General features: G+C 33.8%; 2 protein-coding genes across 2 annotated transcripts; both read right to left on the bottom strand.

Annotated features, from left to right (window-relative positions):
* Positions 1–2170: 2170 nt before the first annotated feature.
* LOC132758335 (protein FAM32A-like) lies at positions 2171–8913 on the bottom strand. The gene is made up of 4 exons (XM_060749944.1): positions 8766–8913; positions 5160–5316; positions 4426–4479; positions 2171–3596 (listed from the first exon to the last, which is right to left on the bottom strand). The coding sequence occupies exons 1-4, from the start codon at positions 8834–8836 to the stop codon at positions 3528–3530; spliced, it is 351 nt and encodes a 116-aa protein (XP_060605927.1). The 5' UTR covers positions 8837–8913; the 3' UTR covers positions 2171–3527.
* Positions 8766–16108, bottom strand: LOC132758334 (palmitoyltransferase ZDHHC12-B-like). Its single transcript, XM_060749943.1, has 6 exons — positions 15955–16108; positions 13124–13258; positions 12621–12760; positions 11853–12005; positions 11360–11526; positions 8766–10916 (listed from the first exon to the last, which is right to left on the bottom strand). Exons 2-6 carry the CDS (start codon positions 13215–13217, stop codon positions 10592–10594), a joined length of 879 nt encoding a protein of 292 aa, XP_060605926.1. The 5' UTR covers positions 13218–13258; positions 15955–16108; the 3' UTR covers positions 8766–10591.
* Positions 16109–20573: the final 4465 nt, after the last annotated feature.

Genomic DNA, 20573 nt, shown 5'->3' with positions numbered 1-20573 from the left:
TGATCGGAAACCGTTTTAACATACAAGGTCAATGTGACCTTGACCTTTGACCCCAAAATCAATAGGGGTCATCTGCTGGTCATGACCAATCACCATGCCAAGTTTGAAGTTCCTAGGCCGAAGCGTTCTTTAGTTATTGATCAGAAACCGTTTTTACTTACAAGGTAATTGTGACCTTGACCTTTGACCCCTTAATCCCAAAATCAATAGGAGTAATCTGCTGGTCATGACAAATCACCATACCAAGTTTGAAGTTCCTAGGCCTAAGTGTTCTTGAGTTATTGATCAGAAACCGTTTTTACTTAAAAGGTCAATGTGACCTTGACCTTTGACCCCTTCACCTAAAACTCAATAGGGGTCATCTGCTGGTCATGACCAATCATCACACAAAGGTTGAAGTTCCTAGGCCTATACGTTTTTAGTTAATTGATCGCAAACCGTTTTTACCTACAAGGTCAATGTGACCTTGACCTTTGACCCCTTGACCCCAAAATCAATAGGTCATCTGCTGGTCATGACCAATCACCATACCAAGTTTGAAGTTCCTAGGCATAAGGGTTCTTAAGTTATTGATCGGAAAGCATTTTTACCTACAAGGTCAATGTGACCTTGCCCTTTAACCCCTTAACCCCAAAATCAATAGGGGTCATCTGCTGGTCATGACAAATCACAATACCAAGTTTGAAGTTCCTAGGCCTAAGGGTTCTTTAGTTATTGATCGGAAACCGTTTTTACCTAACAGGTCAATGTGACCTTGACCTTTGACCCCTTGACCCCAAAATCAATAGGGGTCATCTACTGATCATGACCAATCACCATCTCAAGTTTGAAGTCCCTAGGCCTAAGGGTTCTTTCATTATTGATCGGAAACCGTTTTTACCTACAAGGTCAATGTGACCTTGACCTTTGACCCCTTAACCCAAAATCAATAGGGGTCATCTGATTGGTCATAACCAATCACCATACCAAGTTTGAAGTTCCTAGGCCTTAAGGTTCTTTAGTTATTGATTGGAAACCGTTTTTACCTACAAGGTCAATGTGACCTTGACCTTTGACCCCTTGACCCCAAAATCAATAGGGGTCATCTACTGATCATGACCAATCACCATACCAAGTTTGAAGTTCCTAGGCCTTAAGGTTCTTTAGTTATTGATCGGAAACCGTTTTTGCTTTCAAGGTCAATGTGACCTTGACCTTTGACCCCTTGACCCCAAAATCAATAGGGGTCATCTACTGATCATGACCAATCACCATACCAAGTTTGAAGTTCCTAGGCCTTAAGGTTCTTTAGTTATTGATCGGAAACCGTTTTTGCTTACAAGGTCAATGTGACCTTGACCTTTGACCCCTTGACCCCAAAATCAATAGGGGTCATCTACTGATCATGACCAATCACCATACCAAGTTTGAAGTTCCTAGGCCTTAAGGTTCTTTAGTTATTGATCGGAAACTGTTTTTGCTTTCAAGGTCAATGTGACCTTGACCTTTGACCCCTTGACCCCAAAATCAATAGGGGTCATCTACTGGTCATGACCAATCACCATACCAAGTTTGAAGTTCCTAGGCCTTAAGGTTCTTTAGTTATTGATCGGAAACCGTTTTTGCTTTCAAGGTCAATGTGACCTTGACCTTTGACCCCTTGACCCCAAAATCAATAGGGGTCATCTACTGGTCATGACCAATCACCATACCAAGTTTGAAGTTCCTAGGCCTAAGGGTTCTTTAGTTATCACTCGGAAACCATTTGGTCTACGGACCGACGGACCGACAAGTGCAAAGCAATATACCCCCTTTTCTTCGAAATGGGGGCATAATAACTCAAGAGCCTATTTAATACCACAATATTGCAGAGGGGAACTGAGGTCAGCCTGCACTAGACAAACAAAACAAACTAATGCATATACTGGTAAAGCATTAAAGCCGCTGTATAATCTTTTAGGATCCATATTTTTAGTTGGTACAAATGTAAACTGTTCATGAAATGTGTTTTCTTAAAGTGGCCAGCTATACAATGTGTCAGGGGTGTCACGTTTATCCATTTAAAACAGATACGGGCTAAAAACCGGTTAGAAAATTCAATAACTAGTAACCAAGGTTAGTATTAGACAAGGAGGTGAGAAATTTTTTAACTGATTCATGACTTCACTTTAATTTTTAATAACAAGATATGTTTTTGTTTATATTTTAATTGTACTCCACAATATATTTTTTCTGATTACATGTTATCTTATTGCAAACTGTACGGCCCTACCAAAAAAGTTAATCCAAAATTGGATATGTATTGTAATAAGTTCTATAAAATACAACCAAAATTTCATAAACAAAGTTTATGTATTGAAAATCTAAGAATTTTTTTAATTATGGTCTTTAAAATTTTTAACATGGTATAGAGATTGCCACTTAAAACACATTATATCTTTTGCTGACCATGACACCCCTACAATTTGCTGTGCAGAATCTGGCTGAATAAATTGATGTAAATACATTACAAACAACTGCCATATTTACATGTTAGAACATTTGTTCACTTGTTGGCCTAATGTACCTAATGTAAAACCAAAACATAATATCTAAATTATAAATTTTATATAAGTTACTTAAATTAATTATTTTCCTCTGTATAAATATCAAAACATCACAAAAGATGACAAAATAAAATTTAATACTTCATCATTAAGTGCATTGTTAGGAACACAAGATTATGTAATACATGTAACTTCTCTGAATTTTTAATTTGTGTGATGCCTCTAAAATCAAAACAAAAGGGGCAAGATGATTTTAACTTGTGCCATAATCAATGATAAAACTGAGTATCAAGGTTGAATCAACATGCATTTAACAGCTAATAATGAGTGTAAACTGAAAATAAGTATTTTTTGAGACAGCGTGAACTTGGACAGTAACAAAATGTATACTAACAAATCAACTGCTGTCTTTTAGCTCACAGCAATCAGAAATATGACCCTACAGTGATTTTATTTTTAAAAAAATGAAACATTTTTCAATTAAATGAACATAAAATAAATCTGGATACATAATGCTAATAATGATAATTCAGATAGAGATTTAAAATATTCAACATTGTAGTAATTAAGACAACATTTTTACTATAATTTTACATTTGTTTCCTTTTTCATGAGAAGTGTTTAAAAGAACTTTCTTAATATTTTTCAAAAATACTGTGAATGTGATAATATATACAATCAATACAGTATGATAAAAAATTCAATGACAAGATTTTATTAAATAATACTACATAATTATATACAGTAATCTTATGTTAAAATAGAAAAAGTCAATTCATACACTGTAGAGACACTTTAACATTGTCAAGACTCTCTGGTTGTACTTCTCAAAACATGTGACTTCTTTTCTAACCTAGGGTTAGAGTACTCAAAATTTTTTAAGCACGTGAAATTTCAACGTATACTGAAGAATCCTCCTCCATTTCTATCATCACATTAAGAATTTCACATTACTATTAACAAATATGTAGACAAGACAGTGTTGTGTACAATGTCCTTCCATCATTTAGTCCAGCTAACTTTAGGAATATCAAAATGTTCTGTGAGATTGTCTAAATGTTGATTAAATTCCTGAAAATATAATAAATCTGACTTTTAATACAAGTTTTACTGTTACTGCTAATAACAAAGGTGATCTATACCATCTGTACAGAAAAAAATTAGCCATGCTATTTAATGCTATTTTAAAGGTCTATCTAATTTAACCATACCAAAATTATGGAAAATTAAATCTCTTGTGATATACTAGGACCATTTAAGGAATTATTTTATGTATAAACAGCCTTGGCAATTGGCAAAATATTTTTCCTCTAAGATTTCAAAATATTAACCCATTACTTCATGAGAATTTTGTGAAAAATGGCTGTTTTCATTGAAAAGTCTCCCGTTACAAGTTCAAATTGCTATAATACTATAAAAACTGCTTCAACACTAATCAAACTTGGCACAAATGTTGACTGGACCATTGCCCTTGCAACAACATGCTCAGGCTTAAATTTTCTGTTACCATGGCAACGAGGGGACATCTCAAAATTGCCAAAAATCGCTATTTTGCGTTGATTTTTTCCATCAAAATTGATTTCAAAGTGCTGCAACTTCTCAATGGATTGAGATAGAGTCAAATGCTTTTCAGCGTTGGTTACACGTTACCTTATGATCAATCTGGGGTCATTTACAGCCTCTCACAAGTCCAAAATTTTCTTATCTTTTGGTTGGGGGGCCGCGCCGAAAAAGAGGTCACTTTTTTTAACAACATTTCTCAAACAAAAACAAGTGTTGGGGGCCTAAATAAGGCATTTTTTCATCATTTGAGACAACAAAAAGGGGGGGGGGTGAAAAAGGCGTTAAAAGGCGTGTATATGAAGTAATGGGTTAAGATAGAAAACATAGAATATCTTACCATGATTCTTTCTTTATGAGTTTTTGTTGCCTTGTCAAAGATCTGCTGTGCCATCTAAAATATGTGAGACAAAAACAGTATATTAATGGATCTAGATGCTTGTTTGTTAGTATAAATATTTCAAAATTTACTAATATATCAATTACAAGTGATACTCTCTTTTCTGCATTAGGAAAAATCATTGTTTGATGGTGCAATATTAATTATGTAGGTAATTCACTAGTTTACTGTTACTAAAATTGGTAAAATTATGATCAATAAAGGGATCTCCAATTTCCAAAACACAGCTTTAAGTATAGGTTAAAGTTTATAAGTATGTATTTACAAAATTAAATTGGTCAGGCTGCGCCACATGACCTATTTAATTTTGTAATCGCGTACTAATAATTTTAACCAGCTTAGTGTTTTAAGTTATTTTTATAAACATTTGATTTACTAGACTGATTTCATTTTGCCGATTTACCAGAGTAAACGTGTTTGATCCATTTGAAATACTGCAATCCTATTGGACAAAAAATAATTTCAAACACTAAGTCTCTTTCTCAGGAAAATAATAAGGGGTTTTCTAGTTCTAAATTTATTTAAATCCGTTTTTTTATAGTTTCCTACAAGCAATGTTACTTGCATTTACACTTGATTCATTTACAAATTATGTGTCTATATCAATTACAACTGTACTTCTAAAAAGTAATCTAAAAGTGATGTCCAATAGTACTATAAAAAATAAGTTTTACCTTTTTCTCCTTGGCCTTTTCAAAAGCTAGTTCAGCTGCTGTCCGTTTATCAATTCTCACAGAGCTTGATCCATCATCACTTGAAGTACTTGCATTAGATGCTATGTTCTCATACATTTTTGACAACTCTTTCTCCTTCTCCTTCTTTTTCTTCTTTCTAAAAATATTTCAAAAAGTGCTAAAGTGTCACAAGAAGTTCACTTGCTAGTGTATAGAAATAACGTACAGAAGTGCCAGTAAAAACCAGATAAAATAAATACAACCAATTTGATGTCATCTGATATTTAAACAACTACAGTCAACCCTGCCCTAATCTTGACCAAGTCACTGGACAGTCCCTTCTGTTTTATCAATACTAAGAGTAATGTGAAGTCTGTAAGAATTCTTTTTAGCTCACCTGACCATGAAGTGGTCAAGGTGAGGTATAGTGATGGGGCTATGTCCGGCGTCCGTGTCGTGCTTCGTGCGTTGTGCGTCGGCAACAATTGTGTTGTTAACAGTCTAGCAGTCAAAGTTTTGATTGGATCATTGTCAAACTTTGTCAGAATGTTTGTCTCAATGAAATACAGATCGAGTTCGAAGATGGGTCATCTCCCGTCAAAAACTAGGTCACAGGAGCTAAAAATAGAAAAAGCTTGTTACACTCTACTGGCTGCAGTTTTGATCCAAATATTCTGGAAATTTGTCAGGAAGGTTGTTTTAATGATTTCTTGGTCAAATTTGAAGATGGGTCATCTCCGGTCAAAAATAAGGTCACAGGAGCTAAAAACAGAAAAAAGCTTGTTAACACTCTAGTGGCTGCAGTTTTGATCCAAATATCCTGGAAATTTGTCAGGAAGGTTGTTTTGATGAGCTAAAAATAGAAAAAGCTTGTTAACACTCTAGTGGCTGCAGTTTTGATCCAAATATTCTGGAAATTTGTCAGAAAGGTTGTTTTGATGATTTCTAGGTCAGGTTCGAAGATGGGTCATCTCCGGTCAAAAACTAGGTCACAGGAGCTAAAAATAGAAAAAGCTTGTTAACACTCTAGTGGCTGCAGTTTTGATCCAAATATTCAGGAAATTTGTCAGGAAGGTTGTTTTAATGATTTCTTGGTCAAGTTCTAAGATGGGTTATCTGCGGTCAAAAACTAGGTCACAGGAGCTAGAAATAGAAAAAGCTTGTTAACAATCTAGTGGCTGCAGTTTTGATCCAAATATTCTGGAAATTTGTCAGGAAGGTTGTTTTAATGATTTCTAGGTCAAGTTCGAAGATGGGTCATCTGCGTTCAAAAACTGGGTCACAGGAGCTAAAAATAGAAAAAGCTTGTTAACACTCTAGTGGCTGCAGTTTTGATCCAAATGTTCAGGAAATTTGTCAGAAAGGTTGTTTTGATGATTTCTATGTCAAGTTCGAATATGGGTCGTCTCCAGTCAAAAATTAGGTCGCATTGCCCAAATATGGAAAACCTTTTTAACACACTTGAGGTCACATTTTTGACTCAATTGTCATCAAACTTGGCCAGGATGCTTGTCTAAGACATTGCTTGGATGCGGTTGATGGGTCAGGGGAGCAATCCAGGGCAATCATGGCCCTCTTGTTTAATTATACCACTGGTCAGGGATCATCAACCGGACATTTTTTCAAAATTTTACAGATTTCATAATTAAAAAGCTAGAGATCTGAAAATTTGACACAGTATAGCTAGGTTCTTCTCCTAACTAACAGACTAGTTTATTACTGGTTTTATTTCTGATAATGTTGACACTTATATCTGAGGCCCGTCAAGGAGGTTATCAAAATGACCTAAATTGTCCACACTACAGTTACATGTCCGGACATATGTACATGATAGAGCTATCATCGATATAGACAATATTGATGTATCTTTGATATTTTTCTGTTTATCTATAATCGATACAATCAATACACATTTGAAAAAATTGATAATTTTGATAAATTATTTAATGTCTATAAATTATGAAAATTCACCCAAAGCATATACAAAAGAAGATGGCCATGTGTTGTTACATAATGGACACATTTCATAGCAGTGATGACAAAAAATGCAGACCTTTCCCTATAAAATTTTTAAGGCACTGTGGTAAATTTTGGTGTTGAGGTGGCTGCCGGAGGGGGGGGTACCATTAATCAATTCATAATCAGAAAAAGCATGCTAAAGATTTGTTTGTTTGGGTTTTACATCACGCTGACACAGTATAGGTCATATGGCGATGTTCCAGCTTTTAGTGGATGAAGACCTCAGGTGCCCAAGGGTTCAATGCATTATTTCAGGCACAAACGGGCACTTGACTCCCGAGTAGAACTACTGAAGTTCAGTAAGCTAGCTGGATAGCTCCCTTTTAATATGCAAAAGACATTTATTTACAGTACACAACATATTTGTATGAACAGAACATGTATTTTACTAAAATGATTTAAACAGGAATGTAAGTGAATTATATACAAGAAATTGGGAGTTATTATCAATATGAATCAGGGTCAGCTCGGCCCTTAAACATACTCAGCCCCCGAGTCAGCTCGGCCCTGTTCCAACTCGGCACGGGTCAACTCTGTCCACTTTTCAATTTATAAATGTATTGGTTTGTGTTATCACTCTATATTGTTGGAACAAAATAATTAATGTTTTCGTAAATTATTATCACCCGCTATTGTAACCAATCAATTACCATGTGTATGTTAATTCTACAGATGAATCAGGTGATGATTATTATTGACATGATCATTCAAATTTGATTAATGTCCACCTGCAACTACCGGTAATTAGAAGCTTATGATAATAAGTAAACACGTTTTATTTCATATTTTTACTGTAGATTACTTTACAAACAAAAAGCATCAAAGGAAACACATTTGTATTATATCAATTTTTAACGAATCTGCATAAATGAACGTAACAAATTTCTTCTAAATATACTTTAATTCTGCAGAAGTATCGATACAATGTACAATTTGAATTATATATTAATATACATGTATATCAGATATATCTCTTTTTATTCATTTAGAAAAAAAGCTTGCCTTGATAACATGCAAGTTATCAGTAAAAAGTTAATATGTTTTTGTTTTTTTTAATAAGTGGGCTGAGTTGACACGTAGCGAGTTGACTCTTTACCATCGATATAGCCTCAATATGCTGAATCAATGACAGCTCTTGTACATGACAATGACTTTATCCAGATAAAAGCTCGGGTGTTTAACTTTCAATTGTAACATGAAATACACTATTTCATCAGCATATATTGCACAAATTTATGTACCCCCTGATTTTTTATTTTGTCCCAAGTTTTCAAAGGTAAGGTATATATCCCTAATGAAAAATAGAAGAGGGAACACTGACTATAGACCTGTATAAACATCTGAATTTCCTTCTCTCTTTTTTCTTATATAGAAATCAAACATTTGTATGAAGGGTAAACTGTCTGTCATGTCATTAAATTAAAGTCTTTAATCAATCATGTAAAATATCCGTGGACCGTGATCGTGTTGCTTAGTTGAAGAAAAAAGTTTTACAGAGACCAAATGAAATTTCAAATAATATTTACCTAACCTGCTGTATTTAAAAAAAATGTATATCAATTAGAATAGATGAGATAGATTTCTTACTTTTTAATCTTATGATCAGAAACACCTTTTAACTTCAAAGAACCCCGACAAACGTTCTCATAATCCGCCATTGTTGTTGATCTCGGAAGGGTAACACTAATAATATTACTAATGAAAGCGTATACGCTGTCGTCTTTTCCGTCTTAAGGTTGAACGCCACTAAATACTTTCTTGCTTTATGAAACAGCCAGAAATAATCAGATAAACCAGCGTTCTGTTTAAATTTTGTTCTTTTTGTCACCAGGTTGCAGTCTGACAGGAATCCTAACTTAAAATCTTTATAAAACCATGGATCTTAATATAAATCCGTGGTAAAACCTATCACTCTATCTGAGAAATCTGGCAGCATACACACTTTCTCTACAATCAACCTGGGACTTAAGATATATAAGTCCCAGTATCAAACAACTTACCCAGCAGTATGCATAGATTCATTTTTTTTTTGACAAAGCTATTATTTTGGCTTAAATGTTGCATTCTGTTTGGTGTATAGTCAAATGGACATTTACATAAACATTGATAATTTTCTTAAGAAGTTTTATCAAATTTTTAGAGCAGTGTTTGTTTTCAATGAACACATCATAATTATGAAATGTGATAAACATATTGTATTTTTTTTAACTTCCATTTAAAGACCATCACTGTGTGAAGGTGTGCATATAAGTTACTATATTCAATTTGATGCCTTTCAATTGCCTTTCTTTTCAATGTGGCCAAATGTATGCTATATTCTAGGACTCCAGGCCTATTGAATAGCTATAAAGATTGTTAACAAATTCTCATTACCAGTAAATTTCTTTCTATTGGCATACATGTAGAATAGTCATAAGATAAATAGCAGTAATTCTAGTAACTGATTAACAATATTTAGTTACCTGGCACACAGATTTAATAAAGCCATTACAGATATTTGCATTCAATAATCAGTAATTCAGTAATCAATGCATTTTAACAATTATTTATGAACTTATAAATTAAAAATTATGCAAAGATTATTGGCTAAAATTAATAGCTAATCTCATCACTGCTATTAAGATAAAGACAATAGCTTGTCTCAACATTTTTATTGCTATTTCACATAACTTTCTAGACTAAAGATTTGTATATGTATACTAATGTTCACAAATGCTACACATTTACATTTATTCCATGATAACAAATTCTCATCTTTGTTATTTCTCCACTTATTGTTTTGGTATGATATGACCAACTACCAGATAACAATTTATTATGGCCTGAACATTATTCTGACAATTCCATTGATTTACAATCCCTAAATTTACTTATCACAATGTTCAACAAGCTGGACTATCAGAAAAAGAATGCAAATGAATTTAACTATTAAATGTATCTTGTTATACAATAGTAAATTTTTTTTTTCTTCTTTTTTGTGTGTTTTTTGTTGTTGTTTTTTAACAAAGTTGTGACACATGCCATGAAAAAATAACAGCCTTGTGATATCACAGTCACACTAGAAAATCTGCATACAATAATCGAAAGGTTTTTGTCCTTTCTCTTACTGGATAAAATAAACTTTTGAAATATTTCCTGTTTTTGTATAGACAAAATAATCATACAGAAATCATAAGTAAAATTTACCATTAATGATAAATAAGCAACTTGTATATTTTACAATATAACTTTTAATAAACCTATTCATTTTACACTAACTTTTGTTTATACTATTTGCATAGAATGAGCAACAACAACATAATTAATATGATGATGAATATATGAATGATAAATTAACAATCTTAACAAGGTATAACAATCATTGCACAGATCCATCTTGAGGCTGTATAAAATATACAACTGTCATTCTGCAATTAATCATCGCCATCTTTTAGTCTGGCACGTTTTGCATATAATGTTTCCCACTTCTGAATATCACTTACACACATAAAAGAGTAAATATTCCTACAACAACCTTGATCAAAGGGGTTATACTCATCATCAAGATATTTTAAATAAGTAATGCTCTCCCTTGATGCTGTCTCCCATGTTGTGAGTCCATTAGTCATTAGATATGTATGGAAGACAAAAAGGCCTGTCACCACCAAGCCACCTAATACTAAAACTAGCATGTCTAAGAAAAGTACAATGTTTGTATGGAACCAGTCTGTCCAAGTGTTCTCTGTTACTAAACTATCCCTGTGGTAAAAGAAAACAAAGGGACACAATAACAACAAAATATCACATCTTTATAGGTTCTTTTTTGTATCAATGGTAATTATAGTGCAGGACTATTTCTGTAATCATTTCAAACTCCAACAAGCCCCATGAAAGATGATAATGTAAATTTAATGGTGTTTAACTAGATGTGGCTCACTTGTTTACGAAGTACCTACTTATAAGAAATACAACTTTGACCAAGACTTGGAAGTTTAAAAAAAGCATGACTATAGTTTTCATACCAGCCTACATGTACAATAGTATTACACAGTCACAAAGCTCATAACTCCAGTCTCTTTTGTAATATTTTGTAAATGTGGTAGGTCACATTCTCTCCATTTCTTCTTGATTATGTTAAAGGTACTATTCTAAACAGAGGTCAACTTTTATTCTTCATATCTATAGAAATTTTAATTACATACCAGATAATAACTAAAGTCCAGGTAATAAGTAATGCTGTAGTAAACAGGAACCACCAGAAATATCTGTGATTTCTCTCTCCAACACATGTCTCTAACCAGGGACAATGGTGGTCATACTTGCGTACACACATCTGACAATCCTCACAATGTTTGCTACGTAAAGGTGGCTATATAAATGTAAAGAAATTATTCACATCAATCAAATAGTAAATTCAGTTATGTTCCTTTCCTAAAGGAAACGAAGAGTGCACTTTCAAGCAATCATCATATAGTTAAACACCAATGCAACTCAAAAATTATTAAAAATGTCAGAAGAACAATTCAAATTTTAATATAATTTTTATATACCCAGTAATAAACGTCACACAATAAAACTTTTGGCCCAAATTAACTGTATTAAAATAAATAATCACCATTTTCATCAACTTGTACCAATAATAAAATAGGTAATATTTCATCAAACATAATGTAAATTTACACTAATATACTTTACCTGTATTTCACAGTAATCACAGAACCTGTATTTATATCTATTTCTTTTATCTAAGGGTTTAGAAAGTTCTGTTAGAGGAATGTTACAATCACTGCCTCCACACTCCATCTCCTCCTCAGATATCTCAGCTTCAACATTCACTTGTCCACATCTCTGTTACAAATACATATCTCAATTTTTATTTACATGGTTTGGTTTAAAACATTTTTATTTAACCATGATTGCGAAACCAGTTCTTGCAACTTATATTAATCACTTTTGAGTCCGCTTCCTGGAACTAACCAGTACTGGTGTAATATGAAGAAACATGCATGGTTGTGACCCGATTAGGGCTTGAACCCATGATCCCTGGGTTGAGGGGCAGACACCTTTAGTAACCACTAGCCAAGGCCACCACTCCCCTTTTATTTGCATGACCCTATTAAACAGTGTTTACTAAATAAATTTGAAAAGTCCTTTTTTCCCTATCTATTTCACAAAGTTTATCAACCTCCAACTATGTGAAATAGTTATTTATTGTTTCTAGACGGCAGAGTGGTTCCTTTTATTTCAAAATATTGTATTCATACTGTTAGTATTCATAATCCTAATGCAAAGCTTATTTACTCCAAATATATCTGAAAGACTTATTCATTCAGTCATACTGCAACTCCTTACTCAAAATCATAATGCAAAACACTGGAAAGCTTAGTGCAAACAATATTTAACATTCTAATATAAATATTTTGTAATGATAGGCAATCCATCAGATGCCAATTTTGTACATACCTTTTTAAAACGATAGGTGTATATATATCCAGGATCGGTAAGGCATACAACATAGTACATTATCAGTGAAATCACAAATAAACACAGGAACACTGATCCATACACAAGGTCATTCCCCTTTACTAAAGCCCATCTTAAACCTGAAAACAAACAAAAGACAGTTCAGACAAAGAAACAACTTCACTGGGTGCTTTGACTTCCTTTACAAATTGCTTTGAGCCTCAATCCTATTGTATGACAATTGTAATATATCAGAATAACAACAATATGCAGATTCAGAATTTACAAAGTTTCTTAACAAAATAACTTAAAAAAGATGATAATATTTAAATACTCAATCACAAGTTATCACACAAAAGTTGTCAGGTATAATTCTATCAAATAGACAATCCCAACATATATATTTTCTATCAAACTTACATTTGCTTCAGTATAAAACTTTAATAATTGTGGTATGAATGTAAAACTGACTGCTATCATTATCAACAAACCAATAAATTTACCAGTTTCTTTCCATAGCAAAGTTGAGAGAATGGCTATACACAATATGGTATGGATCAGGCGCACAATGACCTTAAAACCACAACGTCCTCCCATTCTTGTTTCTGTTGCCCCTAATACTCACTATCAGTCTCCATCTGAAATATATTCATGCATGTTTGGAGAAAAGCTTTAGTAAAATGAGTGCAGTTACAGAGTGACATGATCCTGTAGGAAGTTTAATGAACCATCAAATTTATATAGTCTTCTCGCGGGTTTTTCTTTACAGTTTTGATAGACACGTCTTTGGTCAGTGAAAATTTGAAATTTTTTATCTCATAATAATATATATCTCAGCAACCGTCATCATGCGACATCATATTCCTAGGACAGGGAAATGATATAATGGGACAAGCAAAAATCGTTTTAAAATTTTGAGTCTTTCCGGCAATAATTAACAAAAGATTTTTTTTCCAAATTTGACCAATACACCCATAAACACTTTCAATATGATCTACGTAAATAACCGTGGAGTATCGAGTGAAAAAATATGAGTTGCTTCCCTTACCTTCGAGTAAAATCGATATCACTTATGCTAAAACAATACAAAATAAGCTGTTTTTAAACCGCTCATTTGCTGTGATTAAATGTCCGATTTTAAAATATTTTACACCAATAGAAAGCTTTGGATCTTAGCTTCATCACAGACACAGTATAAAATTCAACACATCTCTGGACTGCATAGTTTTAATTTAACTGTTAAACGTACCATATGTCAGACCATTTAACATACGATATATACAGTGAGATACGCAAACCGTTATTCCCTGCGGTCTGGAGACCGCAGGGTATTGGTACGCGTTTAACTTTTGAGGCATGGAGGAGCACGTGACCTGTTTTCGTTACATGGAGGAGCATGTGATCTGTAAACCGTACATGATTGGTTAATTGACCTTTTCGAAAACCTGGCTAAATACCATTTGCTGGTACGTTACGGATAATCCTCTAGGGAATAAGTCAGAATTACACCTAATTAAGAACAAAAAACTATTACGTGATATTTTTAATTTTCTATAATTATAATACCGTTTAAGGTGGAGAATGATGTGTTTGAAAATTAACAATGTTTCATTAATGGAAGTGGCTAGCCGTACGGGCCCGTACGGCTAGCCAAAAGTTCTAGCCATACGTGAGTCACGTACGACTAGCCAGGACACACTGTATTGGCTAGCCGTACGGCACTTTTCAAAAATATATATTGAAGGCGAAAGTGCATATGTTAATTATGACTTTAAGCGAGGGTTTTAGTCAAGAATGTTTACATTTTAGATCGACGTGTTGGCTACAGTAAATAATTTACTTTGTCATCTCAAGACGTCGAGAAAAAATAGCGTTTGGTTGCAGTTAAACAACATGAATTGAAATAGTTTACAAAGTTTGATAATAATCTATTTTTGTTTCATTAAGTTTAATTTTTAAACTGAAAAAAAAAACACCGAAAAAAATTGTTGCTGGGCTCTGATAATTGCGTCAATTACCGCCGGTATAGAAGTTTGTTAAGAAAAGTTTGCATTATTAAATTATTTTTCCTTTTCACCGTTTTTTTTTTTTAATATTCTTTTTATTTATTTATTTACTTACCTCCGATCATTATTTATTCGATCCATGTGCTTAATTAACAGATTTAACAATTCATCTTTCATACAATTCATAAGCATGAAAATTAAGGACGTTATAACATGCAACTTTGACATTCAATTTTATTAAGATAGATTATACAACGCTTACTCGTATTTATTTTTTTGTGCAAAATTGCGGAGCATCTTTATTAAAGTGAACACACTAGGACAAATGCGGAGATTTGATTAAAATCGTTGTTTAAAGACACAAAATAACAAATGCATTTTCGACTTCCATATAATTTTGAAAAGTGCCGTACGGCTAGCCAATACAGTGTGTCCAGGCTAGTCGTACGTGACTCACGTACGGCTAGAACTTTTGGCTAGCCGTACGGGCCCGTACGGCTAGCCACTTCCTTCATTAATATGTATCTCAAAATGTTACAAACAATAAATTGTTTATACTGAAAATCTACAAAATTAAAATATTCGTAGTGGCATCTGCCATAATAAATAGAGATGTTTTCTACGAAAACTTGTGTGTTTGCTTTTTTTCTTTTTTTTGCTCGGAATTATTCATAAAATGGTAGGCCTATTTAATCATTTTCTTAAAAAGAAATAATTGTTTTATGTTCGACCTTCTCCGGCTATTAACCAGTTTCCAAAGACCTTCTTCTATATTGATCGATTATTGTCAACTATATTCCTGATACATAGAGGATATTCAAGTTTTTTCTATAAATACATGATTTATTTTCATCGAGTGGTATGAAAATAAATATTTCATGAGTGGCGGTAGCCATGAGTGAAATATGGTAATTTTCATGCCGCAAGATTTCACTGCAGTGAAAAATAAATTTTTACAGTGAAAATACGGAAAATGAAAATACGCATTTTATTTCATCAATATTTCTCAATATTTCATTTATAAGTATATAATAAAAACGTTTATTTATCCACCAACCCAAAAAATGTTGAAGATAGTTAAATGAAATATCTTTATATCATCAAAAATATTCCCCGCAGGAAACCATTTTACTTGTCTTTACTGGAAATACTACTGATAAGAATAGCGGTTAGCCTGTCGTCTGCTAGTTCTGAAAGTGTTTATCGGTGTATTCAAATGTATCGAATCGTATTGGGGACGAATCATGTTCTCTTGATAGCCGGTTTTATTTTATCCTGTATGATAAAAGATTGAATCGGAATACGACAAAAAGTAAATTTATTCTTACAGGGTTGTGATACAGCTCTCAATTTTCACTTGGTATGTATGTAAATTAAAAGTGTAAAATATTTACTAAAATATGACAACCATTTATGCTGGTTGTCCGCTCTTGTGAGCTCTGTCCAAAACTTTAATTATGCAGGGGACCAATCTATTATAACAATCGTATGAACTCGGCTTTCTCCGTGTATTTTTCATTCCGGAGTTTGACGGAAAATGCCGAGAAGATACGAATCATTGACTTAAAGGTTGAAGCTAACTATATTAATCCCCTTTAAAATTCTCAAAATAATGCTTCCCCTAATGTAATGTTTACCACCGGGGTGTCGGTGGGCTTGCAACCGATTGATTTTAAAGATGGTTCATACGATGTTAGGTAAACTCGTCGGGTAGTAAACTCGACACCATTATTTAAAAAGCTTTTCATGTAAGAAAATGATGTAAAAAAAAAAAAAAAAATATATATATATATCTACTACATCTACATCATACTGCTTAACAATCAATTCTGATTATGACTAGCAGGCGCGTTTTCAGGGAACTGTTAATAAAAGAATTTGTTTATATGCAAATTAAAAAGTTAAAAGAATAAAAGTTCTACAAGACTATTACTTTAAAAACATAGTGTGCAGTTTAGAATTTATAGAATGGGTCAAGCCTCTCAGTAAAGATGTTTAAACTGGGGCTAGACTGAACAGTAAGGGGAAGGCTATTCCAAAGACGTATGCTCCTAGGAAAGAAAGAATTTTGATGATATTGTGTCCTCGAGTAGGGTATCAGGTAGTTCAGATTTCTTGTTTGAGTAAGGTGTTGGTGGTCAACAAAAACAATATTGTTTTGGATTTTATACAAGTAGGTTACAGCACTGATGTTTCGACGCTGTTCAAGGGTTTGCCAATTAAGATCATTTATCATTTTTGAGACACTACTTGTATAGTCATAATCATTAAAAATGTATCTAGCAGCTGATCTTTGTACTTGCTCTATCTTATAAATTAAGTATTTCTGCCAAGGATGCCAAACTATGGAGCAATATTCAACCTGAGGTCTAACATAGGTCTTATATGCAGTTTCTTTTATATTTTTATTTGGAGTTTTAACATTTCTTCTAATGAATCTGAGGGAGTTATTTGCTTTAGATGTGATGTTGTTTATATGTTTGGTCCATGAAAGGTCTTGACTAATAGTGACTCCTAAGTATTTCGCTTCTTGAGTTGAGTTTAGTTGGATGTTATGGAGGGTATAAGGAAATATTACAGGGTTTCTTTTTCTTGTTATCCTGAGAACTTCACATTTGTCAGGGTTGAATTCCATGGACCAGTCTTTTTCCCATTTTTCTAATGCATGGAGGTCATCTTGGAGGGTTTGGGCATCTTGTTTAGATCTGATGGTTAGGTAGACAACAGTATCATCTGCAAAGAGTCTAACCTTACCTTTGACGCTATCTGGGAGGTCATTTATGTAAGAAAGGAAAAGACAGGGACCTAATACCGAGCCTTGGGGGACACCTGAGAGAACTGGTAGAATTCCTGATTTTTGACCTTCAACTACAACTTGCTGGGAGCGTGACTTAAGGAAGGAATGGACCCAATTTGTAACCTCATAACTTATACCCAATCTTTCTAGTTTACTCACAAGTTTGTGATGGTCCACCTTATCAAATGCCTTACTGAAATCCATGACTATGACATCAGTTTGTTTGCCACTTTCAAGATTGTCATGAATTTCCTGGGAGAAGCTTACTAGCTGGGACTCACAACTCCGTTTTGACCTGAAGCCATGTTGATAGGGGCTAAGGATGTTGTGTTTATCATAAAAAGACATAATATTGGACACTAAGATGTGCTCCATCAATTTGGACGCTATGCATGTGAGGGAGATTGGTCTATAATTACTGGGTTTGCATTTTGGGCCTTTTTTGTAAACTGGGGCAATTATTGCATGCTTCCAGTCTTCTGGGACAATACCTGTTTTAAGTGAGATCTGGAAGATGTGGGTCAGTATGGGAGTAACCTCTTGATGGAGCTCTTTTAATAACCTAGGGGATATTTGGTCAGGACCAGAAGCTTTATTTGGGTTTAGGTCTTTTAAAAGTTTCTTCACACCATCTTCCGATATAGATACTTCTGGCAATAGATGGGTGGAGTTTTGGAATAAGCTTCTGTTTGCAAGCCTGGGATAAGCTAAGGGGCTGAGGCCGAGAGAAGACAGATTCAAACTGGGAGTTAAGGATATCTGCTTTTGCGACTGGATCAGTAAATGTTTGACCTTCTGATTTGAGGGGTGCCACACCACAGCTTTCAGTTTTATTACTTTTAACATATTGGTAGAATTTTTTATTTTTCACATTTTGGGAGTCTTGGCTAAAAATGACAGAGTCTAGGTATTGCCAGTATGCTTTCCTAGTTTCTCTTTGGATTTCACTTTTAAGTACTTTGAGCTTTTTGACCAAATCATTTGATGGGGACTTTGACCTTTTAATGTTTGAAAAAGTTCTATCACGTTTCCTAATTTTTCGAATAATGGACTTGTTTAACCATGGTAGGTCTTGACGTGTTTTAGTGACTTTAGTTGGTATGTGAATAGAACAAAGGTGGATTAGTTCGTCCTTGAAGGAAATCCAGGCTTTGTTGGGATCAGTGTGGTGTGTTTCACTGTAGACCTTGGCATATTTACTTACGTCATTTTTTAAGCAATTCCAGTTTGCCTTATTATAACATTGGATTTCCCTCTTTGATTGAAGTGGACGCCCTCTGTTAATTTTGATTTCATGAAAGACTATGTCATGATCTGAGGAGCCTAAGGGAGGTAGGGTTTTTGTACTATGTACGTGGGAAGGCATGTTTGTGAGGAACAGGTCAAGGATGTTGTTACCTCTGGTAGGGATGTTGACCATTTGCTGCAGGTTTAAGTTAATGAGATTTTCAAGGAAAGAAGTGTATATGTTTGGGAACTTACAACCTTCTGTCAGGGATTCTGTTGACCAGTCGATGCTTGGCATATTGAAGTCCCCAAGCATATATATATATATATATAAAAAATATGTGTAATCCGAATATCTGTGGTGTTACTCTATTGATTTTGTTTTAGAAATATTAACAAATAACAAATTAAGTATGTTTAATTATTTGATCTCAGTGATGAGATTGTTTGCTACACATTCTAGGTGCATTTTACCGCAGACATATTACAAATTCTATTATTAAATCTCCATGATTTTACTCGTTGTTCGCCCATTGTTTTCTCGTTTAGGGCACAGGCTTTTTATTACTTGGGGACCATACGCCGCGCTTTTCATGGAATAGCACTACTGTGTCACATTGAAGGTTCCGTGATAACCGCCGTATAAACACATCTGCGGATGTTTCTAAATTCAAAATTTTACCATTTCTTGTTTAAATGTTGAATTCTGCTTAAGCCGGTGCTAGGGGGCGTGGACGGTAGTTTGCATTTGACAGTACCGCCCATGAACAGGCTCAATCAAACCGAGCCTGCAACATTTTCAATTTTGACGTGTTGGGCTTTCTTTAGGGATTCCTATATATTTTCTCTATTTTACTGATCATCAAATAGCACACGCATGCATTAATTTGATCACCGCTTTAATCACATTCAATACTAAAATGACTAATAAATTTATACAAACTAAAATGACTAGTAAGTTTATACCCAAAAATCTTGAAAGTACAATTAATTTTCTTTTTCCACAACGATGACAACGGAATGAATACCCAAGTCAATTTGCCATGGTTTATTTACAAAGTAAACAAAATATGTTTTTGACAAATTCTAAAAATTCTGTATCTGACCATCAATCTTTGTATTTGTAATTAAACCTGTGATCTAACTTTTTTTTTTAATTCGAAGGCATATATTTTGTCTGCTCTGGTGCTTATAAATACAGATTACTTAAAGAGAGTGCTGCAGAAATAACACTCATTTGTTCTTCATTTTCAATCAATCACTTCAATTTGAAAGTGTACCATATCAAACTGTTCCCCCAGGAAACAGTCTTTACTTACCCTTATCTTTAAAAAAGGAGAGCTAGGGGGTTATCACAGCCACATATGTATCTCTCAGTATCCAAAACTTGCATTGTATGCAAAATACTTTAGTTAGTGGCCAGGAACACGTCTTCATTGTTGTTTTTGACAATCAACTTGAAATTTGTTCTTGTAGAAGAGTCAAGCAAATTCGAAAACATAACTACATGTAGTTAGCTTAGGGTGTTCAGCGTTCCCGTTTATACACTAAGACACATGCCCCATCAGATGAAAAACAAAAAATGTTAAAAAGTGGCTTATAAAGTTTTGGAAGCCAGAACTAACATGTAGTCAGTTTTGTACATGATTTTATCAAGGTAGTCAGACGAGGACAGGCTGATGTTGACGAAAGAAAAATAACAATGGGGTGAACAAAATAACATGGAATTTTGAAAGGGGATCAAAGGTAATGAAGCTACAATAGATTGAGAAGTTCCTCAAGGTTGCTATTCTGTTTCTCATATACATATGTAGTTGTACATAAGATGCATTAGGTTGTGTTGATATAACGTGTTCCCACTACATGAAAACTTGTTTAAGACTGTCAAAAAACATTTTCAATAAGGTTTCGGATCCTTTCTTT

Source organism: Ruditapes philippinarum, unplaced genomic scaffold, assembly GCF_026571515.1.
Source record: "Ruditapes philippinarum isolate M1 unplaced genomic scaffold, ASM2657151v2 ctg667_1_1_1_1, whole genome shotgun sequence".
NCBI lineage: Eukaryota > Metazoa > Mollusca > Bivalvia > Venerida > Veneridae > Ruditapes > Ruditapes philippinarum.
The sequence above is the reverse complement of the archived record's forward strand: the minus strand, read 5'-3'. Positions and strand labels throughout refer to the sequence as shown.

What these genes read in the sequence shown, in the direction of transcription:
- LOC132758334 (XM_060749943.1), bottom strand. Translation starts at nt 13,217, where the DNA reads ATGGGAGGACGTTGTGGTTTTAAGGTCATTGTGCGCCTGATCCATACC. An exon ending in ACACCTATCGTTTTAAAAAG is followed by an intron (nt 12,006 to 12,620) that starts GTATGTACAAAA and finishes TATTTGTAACAG; the next exon opens with AGATGTGGACAAGTGAATGT. An exon ending in GTGATTACTGTGAAATACAG is followed by an intron (nt 11,527 to 11,852) that starts GTAAAGTATATT and finishes ACATTTATATAG; the next exon opens with CCACCTTTACGTAGCAAACA.
- LOC132758335 (XM_060749944.1), bottom strand. Translation starts at nt 8,836, where the DNA reads ATGGCGGATTATGAGAACGTTTGTCGGGGTTCTTTGAAGTTAAAAGGT. An exon ending in TCTGATCATAAGATTAAAAA is followed by an intron (nt 5,317 to 8,765) that starts GTAAGAAATCTA and finishes AAATATTTTTAG; the next exon opens with AAAGAAGAAAAAGAAGGAGA. An exon ending in CTCATAAAGAAAGAATCATG is followed by an intron (nt 3,597 to 4,425) that starts GTAAGATATTCT and finishes TTATATTTTCAG; the next exon opens with GAATTTAATCAACATTTAGA.